This window comes from Ctenopharyngodon idella, chromosome 5 (assembly GCF_019924925.1).
Source record: "Ctenopharyngodon idella isolate HZGC_01 chromosome 5, HZGC01, whole genome shotgun sequence".
Taxonomy (NCBI): Eukaryota; Metazoa; Chordata; class Actinopteri; order Cypriniformes; family Xenocyprididae; genus Ctenopharyngodon; species Ctenopharyngodon idella.
Window position 1 is genome coordinate 39,332,409 of NC_067224.1, and position 10,002 is coordinate 39,342,410.

General features: G+C 34.7%; 1 protein-coding gene across 5 annotated transcripts; it reads left to right on the top strand.

The window, feature by feature from the left end:
- Positions 1-58: 58 nt before the first annotated feature.
- On the top strand, positions 59-9,587 carry c5h5orf34 (chromosome 5 C5orf34 homolog). 5 transcript variants are annotated; one of them, XM_051892960.1, is made up of 14 exons: positions 59-341; positions 1,044-1,077; positions 2,229-2,362; positions 2,495-2,584; positions 2,697-3,295; positions 3,447-3,545; positions 4,791-4,911; positions 5,067-5,158; positions 5,984-6,053; positions 6,131-6,289; positions 7,483-7,604; positions 7,689-7,811; positions 8,152-8,192; positions 8,763-9,586. In XM_051892960.1, the coding sequence occupies exons 3-14, from the start codon at positions 2,270-2,272 to the stop codon at positions 8,930-8,932; spliced, it is 1,779 nt and encodes a 592-aa protein (XP_051748920.1). In that variant the 5' UTR covers positions 59-341; positions 1,044-1,077; positions 2,229-2,269; the 3' UTR covers positions 8,933-9,586. The 5 variants fall into 5 exon arrangements, with proteins under 5 accessions (XP_051748920.1, XP_051748922.1, XP_051748919.1 ...); XM_051892962.1 differs by lacking the exon at positions 1,044-1,077; XM_051892959.1 differs by lacking the exons at positions 59-341; positions 1,044-1,077 and having other exon boundaries at positions 1,118-2,362; positions 2,700-3,295; positions 8,763-9,587.
- Positions 9,588-10,002: the final 415 nt, after the last annotated feature.

Here is a 10,002-nt window from a genome sequence, read left to right on the forward strand (position 1 = left end):
TAAAGGTGCAATATGTAAGATTTTCTGTCCACTAGAGGTCGCTAGAGGCCTATTCAAAACAAAGGCGTAGCTTGATGAAGCCAAGTTTGAGCGCGGAATCTTGGGACATGTCGTCTTCACCTCACAGCCGGTGGAAAACAATTGGGATAGGACTCGGGAATAAATCATGTTCATGGATGAGATTATTAACATTACTGTAGTATGAAGCAGAGCAGGACCGAGTGTTGTGGGAGCTGAACGAGACCGCTGGAGCGATTGCGCAACACGCCTCACGAGCAGCGGAACTTTTATTATGCCACAGTCGCCGGCACTGCTTCCGCTTTTCCGGTCATGAGTATGAGGTAACGCAGCTGTTTATCATATTAGATACATTTGAGTGTGTTGAAAATGTTATAACGTTACTCTGTGTGTTTGCTCGGCGGCTGCTGTGAGACACTTGTTGACACACTGAAGTAAACTAGATTGCTATTAGAATATCATGTTAAATGCTGGATGGCTTGTGTTGATAAATGGCATGCAATTAATTTTAAAACGTATTGTATGATGGAGAAAATGCTGTACTACTGTTACTAAAAATAAAGCTGCATCTGATTATGCTATATTAGCTACTTGACAAAATAGTGTTTTTCTCTGAGGCATGGTAAAGCACGGTACTCACAAAAAATCAAGAAAATTAGATTTAAACAATAAGACTAAACGTGTTGAGCTATATAACAATAATTAGTTTTCTGTATATAAATATATCAAAACAGTTGTTCCTTTGTCTATTAAAACATGTAAAAACCGAGGGTAACGCGGGTATGACGCAATTGAAAGGCGACTCCTCACACGTCCCGGAGCCTTGGTTAAAATTGCAATTTTCTCACGATTTACAAATAGATGGAAACATTTGGGATATTCTAAGTACTTAAGTGAACAAAATATATAACACTGGCCTAGTGGTTTTTGGATATTTTACTGCAAAAATCTTACATATTGCACCTTTAATGGACTGTTATATGAGATGCTGACCAACTTGTTTTGCAATCTGTTAACCGTTTCAGACATGGCGTCCCCATTGAACCCCAGTGAACTAAGGTATATTTTAGGCCAATGTAATATACAATATATCATTAACTATGACCCTTAATTTGGCTTTTGTAAAACTGACACTGACCATAGTCAAAATTAAATTGGGATTTACAAAGCAAAAAAAACAAATGAAACTTATCAGTGGCACTTCTGATATTCAGTAAGCATCTTTGTATGCGAACATTAATTTATATGCAATTAAGAGTAAAAGAAGGGGTGAATATTTCACCCTAAAATAATAAAAAGATAGCAAATAATATATCTAAATAGAATCTTGATCTATGTTCACATTAGTTCAGGTTGAATCTTTGCAGCAAGGGGGCGACAACAGAGCGCAGAGATTTATGAGTACTGTAGAAGAAGTGGTTCATCCAATCAGCGTCATTCTCTTCATCAACCGCGAAAATTTACATGGCAACTAGTGATAGATTCATTTCTGCAAATCGGTTCTTTTGAACAGTCTTTTGAACGAATCAAAAAACGATTCGGTGATTATTTGGTCCTTGACATTCTGAAGTTGCACTAAAGTCTTATCTAGGCACGCAATGCTGTTTATGATGTTTTTTCGAGTAAGTTTAATTAATAAAGGTGTTTATTGTAATTTCGTGTCCAAGTTCAGTTTAATTTAGCTTATAAAAATCATTACAATCTACATTAAAAAAGCTTGACTTCCACATTTTGATGTAATGCTGTTTATTTAAAAAAAAAAACAAATCGAGTCATACAATCAAATCCAATTTTCCAGTCCGTTTTATTTGTAACATTTCTGCTATTCGGCTTTTTACTAAACTTATTTTTCGTCCCATAACTCAAATCCTCTCTTCACTCCCGGTTTTGTAATCCATAGACATAATAAAATGTCTATGTTGTAAATCGGTTCAGTCGATTCATTCAAAAGATCCGATTCGCAAGAACGATCCATTTACGAATCGGACAGCGCATATAGCAACAACAGCAACAATTTGACGTGATTGTGGAGTTTGTTTGTGTCGCTTCAGTGATTTTTAATGATTAAGTTTAGACAGTCGCAGTGAAATGATTATGTAATTGTTTTGAGTTCTAACCGTAGCGCCTTCAATGTCATGTTAAGTGAGCCATGTGTTCAGTTAGGTTTATGGTCATGTATATGGATGAGTCTGTGGATGTGTATTACGCAGACGGGCACAGACTTCAGCTCTCACCCTGCGGATCTGAATTCATGATAGAGAAACACTTGTCACCCTCTGCACACCCGCTACAGTCCAAAGAGAGAGTCAGACAGAGAACAAGATTCGCCATCAGCGAGTATAAGGTACATATCACCTTCTCATCTGTATATATATCTAGTCTGTTTATCTTTCTGTTGTTTGTCTAAAGTATTTTACTGCGGTTAATATGGATGCACAGTATAAAAATAAATCACTTATTTGTTTGTCTTGTTTAGGCATTGGTGTTGAATGCTTTGGCATTCAGAAACAAGTATGCAACTCATCCATATTTGCCTGAAGAGCTCATAACAGTGGAATTCAACAAGGTTAGACTGTCCTAAAGCTGTAATAAAGGTTTACTTTTTATTACTGAAATCATGTAAATCCAGCTTAATTTCTCATTTATGGTTATTTGCTTAACCAAATGCTCATTTTCAGAAGTTCAGCAGTGCCATAACTGAAGTGGAGTGGCCTGGGTCTGACTCTTGCACCACTGGGTCACATGGAGAGATCACAGTCTGCTCTGCAGATGGACATGCTGAACTGGTTCTTTCCTCTTCTGGAGAAGAGTTCACAGTGGAGTTTATCTGTCGGTCCAGCCAAAATGAAGAAGAGTCGCAATATTTGCAGCTTCAAGGTCACCAACACAAAAGTACGTGTTTATTAAGTGGCTTGTCATTAAAGGGTTTAAACCTCTCGGAAGCCTCAGCGGGTGCTCGGATGAACCATCCTGAGTCGGCCGGAAAAGCCCCCAATATGGAAAGACTGGAATCAACAAGCTCGAAGTCTGAAAAGGTGCATGTGTACACCAGAGTGATCCAGCAGTATTCCCGAGTGCTTTACCCACAGATGTGGTGCCATCCTCTGTCATTGGCTGTCAAGCATTGGGAATCACAAAAAACTCAAATAAATACTGACAATGAGCAAGACATAAAAGGTCTAACAGACAGAGAAGATCAACAAACATCTCAAACAGGGCTGAAGACCCATCTTCCCAAACCTTTGCCTTTAAAATGTCCCTCTCCTCATCAGCACAGGTGAGGAACGCCAAATAAACACAACATACAGTCTCATCTCATCTCTCTCTTTTTGGGTTTATATATGGATGAATCTCGACCTATCAAGAACAGGTAATATTTCACCCCCAAATAAGTATGTCATCCCCAATATCGACTATGTGATGTTCAGGTGGAGATATAACGCTGTGAATCCTGATTTGCTGGAACACGACGAGGAAGTCACAGCTGAGCTGGTGAAAGTGGTCTGGTGCAAAGGCATTATATACCGGTGATTATTACTGATTCATTTCATGTTTGTACATAAGCACCTTTACCCAATACACCATCTTAAAGACCATTACAAGGCCAAAAACTCAATATTTTATATATAATATTTCATTTTTTCAGTAGTTTGTTATTATTTTATGTTAGAGATGTGTGTGTATAATATATATATAATATAATATATATATATATATATTTTATGTTTTTCCATATTACTTTTAATTAAAAGTGGATTTTATCTAATTAGGATCTGATCGTTATTCTTTAGGATTGCTTATAAATTGTATGAAACAAAATCCAATGTATTTACTTTAAGATTTTTCATTGATTCATGAGTTACACACAGTCCATAAAGGGTTAGTTCACCCAAAAAAGAAAATAATGTCATTTATTATTCACCCTCATGTCGTTCCACACCTGTAAGACCTTCATTCATCTTTGGAACACAAATTAAGATATTTTTGTTGAAATCCGATGGCTCAGTGAGGCCTGCATAGCCATCAATGACATTTCCTATCTCATTTCCGATTTCAAAACACTGCTTCATAACGCTCCGAAGCTTCATGAAGCAGTGTTTTGAAATCAGCCATCACTATATAAGTCGTTATTTTGTTTTTTTGGCGCACCAAAAATATTCTCGTCGCTTTATAATATTAATATTGAACCACTGTACTCACATGAACTGATTTAAATATGTTTTTAGTACATTATTGGATCTTGAGAGAAGAAATGTCATTGCTGGCTATGGAGGCCTCACTGAGCCATCGGATTTCAACAAAAATATCTTAAATTGCGTTCCGAAGATGAATGAAGGTCTTGCAGGTGTGAAACGGCATGAGGGTGAGTAATTAATAACATTATTTTCATTTTTGGTTGAACTAACCCTTTAAAGGGATAGTTTACACAAAAAAACAAAATTCTGTCATCATTTACTCACCCTCATGTTTTCCCAAAACCAGTATGACTTTCTTCTATGAAACATAAAAGATATTTTGATAAATGTCTGTTATTTTTGTCCGTACAATGAGTGTTGAAGAGGTCCAATGTTGTTTGGTTCCCAGCATTCTTCAAAATATCTTCTTTTGTGTTCCACACAAGAAAGAAAGTAATTTGGAAAGGTTGGGAATGACATGAGCATGATGACAGCATTGTAATTTTTTGGGGTGAACTGTCCCTTTACTATGTGCCAAACAAATCAAGTATGAAACCTAAACACTGATAATGTTTTCATGTGTTTTGTCTCCTTTAGTATAGTAGATGGAGTGATACCGATGGTAGAGATCTCACCTGGTGATGGTTCAGTCATCAGATCCAATGGAGTTCTAGCCAATTACTTCACACATTACAAAGCTGGAGCTGTTTACAGAGATGTAAGACAGCTCTCTGAAGTGTGCTCACTATTAAGTCAGTAGAATTAAAGGTCTCTCAAGAGAGGCTGATGTTGTACTGATACAGAGACCATTACATGAATTAATGTATGTAGATGTATGATTCAGAAGATGAGTTGATATATGTGTGTTTTCAGGCAGTGGAGTGTGTGTATTACCTGTGTGGTCTCCCACCTGATGTTCCGGGTCAGCTGTATTCTGTCCAGTCTGTTGTCACACGGGCCAGCAGGTGAGATGAGAGGTTTACCAGAATACACGGCTCACATTAAAACCCAAAATCAAGTTACAAAAGACAGGATTCCAGGATAACTGATGTCATAATCTTACTAAAACTTTGAATATCCCATCTGTTCTTTTGGTGCAATAGTTTCTTCCACCACTTGTCAACAGAACATCAACCCTGAGCCATGATTTACTAAATTAATTTGTAGTTCAGTCACTAGGGGGTGATAATGAGACACAAATATATAATTGTGTTTGCTAAGTCAGACATCACTGTTTTGTGATATATACTGTATATATATATATATTTTTTTTTTTAAGAAATTGATGCATTAATACAATCAATCAAAAGTCACAGTAAAGATATTTATGTTACAAAAGATTTCTATTTTAAATAAATGTTTTAACTTTCTATTCATCAGAGAATCATAAAAAAACTGTATTATGGTTTGCACAAAAATTATTCAATATTCAACACTGACAATAACAAGACATGTTTCTAGAGCAGCAAATCAGCATATTAGAATGATTTCTGAAGGATCATGTGACACTGAAGACTGGAGTAATGATGCTGAAAATTCAGTTTTGATCACAGTAATAAATTACATTTTAAAATATATTCAAATAGAAAGCAGTTATTTTTAATTGTAATAATATTTCTCAAAATTACTGTTTTTTTTTTTTTTTTTTTTTTTTAAATCAAATAGCCTTGTTGAGAATAAGAGACTTACTTCAAAAACATTTTTTGTGGAATACACAAACATTAGTTTGTGTATTCCACACTACATTACATGAAAACAAAGAAAGAATATTTTTGTCTGTGTTTTGTTAGGATTCTGAAATGTTTCATCCAGGCCAGAAGCTCCCTGAGGGCCCCGCTCTCTTTTTACTGCTGGAAGGAGGTGTGTGTGATATCACTCTGATGGAGACTCACTCAGTGTCCGGTGTATACGGGTGTGTATGACGGCTCTGTCTTCAGCAGGCTGCGGTGTGTGATCCTGTACGTGTAGTTCAGGAGGTGACAGTGGCAGGTACAGGATATTTCAAAGCGCTCTCAGACGGGACTGTCGAGGTCTTGTTCCTGGATGGAGTTAGGGCTCAGATGATGTCGAAGACTGACACATGTACACCTGCACAGGTACATAAACATACTGTATGCATTTCATTAGCTGATCATCAATCATCTCACCAAACTGCTTGTTTACTTCTACATTTAATCAGCTTTTCATTAATTAATAAGTTGAAACAATTTGTTTATGCAATATGCTTACAACCATTCACATGCTAAGTTTTTATAATTTAGGGGAATTCAAACTTAACAATTTGTTTGCATCATCGATCAAACACAGTTGCGCAATGCTGCATGGTATTTTTCGTAAATTAAAAATATTAGTAAACTATTATTTATTTATTTATTTATAAGTTTATTTGAATAGGGACAGTACAAAAAACATGATTCCAGTCAACAAATATGTATTGTACATCGAGAGTATAGCATGAGCTAATTTGCATCCCGGGTCCCTATTTTTAATATTAATATTATGTATAGTAATATAATATATTAATTATATATATTAAATATTGCTAATTAATTACTAAGTATGATTATATTGGTGTATTTAAATAAAAATTTCATATAATTTTCCTCTGTGTTTATTTAGTGAAAAACAGTGAATATGCCAGTGTTATTTTAGTATCATTGAGATTCTTTTCAATAATATTTTAAATGTTTTCATTTTTATATTTTCCATTTTCATTTTAATATTAGATAAAGTTTTAGTAATTTTGTTGTGTTTTATTCATTTTTATTTCAGTTTTAGTTTGTTGTTTTAATTAAACTAAATTAAAATGAGAAATGTTGCCTTGGCAAATAGCTGAAATAAAAAAAACGTGTGTGTGTATATATATATATATATACATACATATATATATATATATATATATATATATATATATACATATATATATTTTAGTTTATTACATTTATTTTATGTCAAGTAACGAAAATATTTTTTATGGTTTTAGTTTCAGTTTTATTATAACCCTGGATTATACCATTTTTTTTTTTTAATATTTAACTTTTTTAAAACCTTTTTTTCCTATTTTATTTGTATAAAGATGCATGCACATTAATGTATATATTAATTTTGTCATATGTATTGTTTTAGCTTTTTGGCCCAGTTCTAATCAGTATGCCAGATGCTCAATAGAGCGTAAATTAAATTACATTGGAACCATGTCAATAATAAAGTTTCAAATCCAGTATTTTTTTTAAAGGTTATGATTTCATGATTTTTAGATAAATGTTTTTTGATGTATTTGTGATGGCAGTGTGGAGAAATGGAGCAGAGACTCAGGACAGAAAGCAGACCATCTCACAGGTGGTGCCAGCTCAATCTGCCAGATGGGCACCAAACTCTTGTCCAAATTGAGACAGACAAAACTTTTCAAAGGTAAAGAGATTATGAAAAATTCAATACACCAATTACTTGCATAAATACACAGATTCCCATTTTATCTCTCTCTCTCTGTCTCAGGTATGTGTCCGCAGTAGTGCAGTGGTGTGACTGGGTAAAACAGACAGAACAGAGCATGAGCGCAGTGGGTGCGGCTCTCTCAGACTCCACCCATTCTGACACACCTCAGCCAATAACATGCAGGTATTAAGGAACTCTTATTGCCTGTATTATCTTTATTATAGTCATTCACATCACATGGACAATGCATATCAATGACACTTAAAGGGATAGTTCACCCAGACATCTGCTCACTATGTCTTTCCAGGGAATTTTAAAATATAGTTATTCAGAATAATTGCTTTTCTATGTAGTGAAATTGAATAGAGGATTGCAACAACAAACTTGTTTGTCTGTTTACAAAGTTTAATGCATTTCAAAGTGTAAAATGAAAAATGAGGAGAAGAAAAAAACATGGCGAACAGAATTTTAAATTTTTGGGTGAACTATCCCATCGTCATCCTGATTTCTTACACCCCTACAGGTCTGTTGTTTCAGAGCTGGAAAAGATCAAGAGGTTTAACTGTATCTTTTTTTGGTGACATTATATGTGTATGCTTTTCCATTGTACTAAACGGACATATTTGACCATTGCACTTTTGTCTTGCCATGTAAAGTTAAAAGAAGTTTAAAAATTAAATCTCGACACTTTGTGGGTTTTTTTCCCCCATTCCACGGCATGTTTTTAAATGCAAAAAGTACTCCGTGATCGGCGGTTTGGCTCTTTGTATTAAACTATGCATAAATACATGATGCTGTTTTGTTCATAATTGTTTATAATTATATTTGATTTATAAACGTCAGTTAAACGTTATGCACTTTTTATTTTTTTTTTTGTACAGATAGTCATGTTATTTCATTGCTTTGAATAAACTCTTTAATGTGGTGCATTAATATTTTGCTCTTTGCGCCCTCTTGTGGCCTCAGGAGACAAGCCAAATGCTTTTCTCCCCGAACTAAAATTATGCCTTTTAAATTTGAATATAATTCAAATATTTAAGTATAAAATTAGCGTATATGACTGTGTTGATGCAGAAATTGATTATTGAGAGCAGGATGCATATGGGTAGATATTTCTTTAACACAAAGCATCAGTTTTGTTGGAGAACAGCCCTGTCCTGCGTTCTACAGCGAGATCTTTGAGCTGTGAGCGTTCTCCTGATCTGTCTGAGATCAATCTCACAGAGAACTGCATCTCTGAGGCTCTGCAGAAAACCTCCAGAGCCATACAGGACATCGACGCACTCTTATCGGACAGACCGTAGGCTTGTATGCAGACACATACAGTTCCAGAAGAGCTTCCCAAAAATTGTCTGGTTTTATGGATCTTTTTCAGGGAAATGAAAATGAGGCTGTATAGGACAAATATGGATCTCAATGAAATTGTCAAGAACATGTCTGGCTCATATTTTACCCCAAAATCAATTTTATTGTAAATGAAATAAAATAAAGCCTTTTTTTTTTTTTTTTTTTTAAAGAACTGTAAGCACATTTACCTTCAATTTCAATTATTCTAATACTAAAAAAATCTATTATTTTATTACATTTGAAGGAATCTATACATTATGGTAGTATTTGTTGCCTTTATAACTTTTAAGAAAATATGGAAAAATGTGCATAATTGTTATGATATTAATGTCTCAAAGAAAAGGAGGCTTCATTTTCATGCAAAATATAATTTATATTTTATTTTATAATTTATATTATATAATGTTATTTTTCTTTAATTTTGAGGTGAAATGTAACCTAGATATGTTTTAGCAAGATTCACCCCTTAAAGGGATAGTTCACCCAAAAATAAAAATTATCCCATGATTTACTCACCCTCAAACACAATCAGAGTTATATTAAAAAATATCCTGGCTCTTCCAAGCTTTATAATGGTAGTGAATGGCACCATATTTTTTTTTTTTGAAGCCCAAAAAAGCGCATCCATCCATCATAAAAGTAATCCATACAACTCCAGGGGGTTAATAAAGGCCTTCTGAAGCGAAGCGATGGGCTTTTGTAAGAAAAATATCCATATTTAAATCTTTATAAACTATAACAATTGGCTTCCGGTAATGATCGCAAGTCCAGTTCCGGTGGAAGTGTGACCTTTGACCCGACACATGGTGTATTAACGAACGCGGAAGCAAATAAAGATTCTGTCACGAATTAGAAGTCTACAATGAGGATTTATAAAGAGAAATGTCGGAGATGCTTGAGTTTGTTGCCCAGCCCTATTTGTTTGAACCGCAAGAGGTGTCTACTCTCACCTAAGCTTACGCTACTCCTGCATCCTACATTATACACTGGAACTCGTCCCTCTCTTGAATGCATGGATGAACCAGAA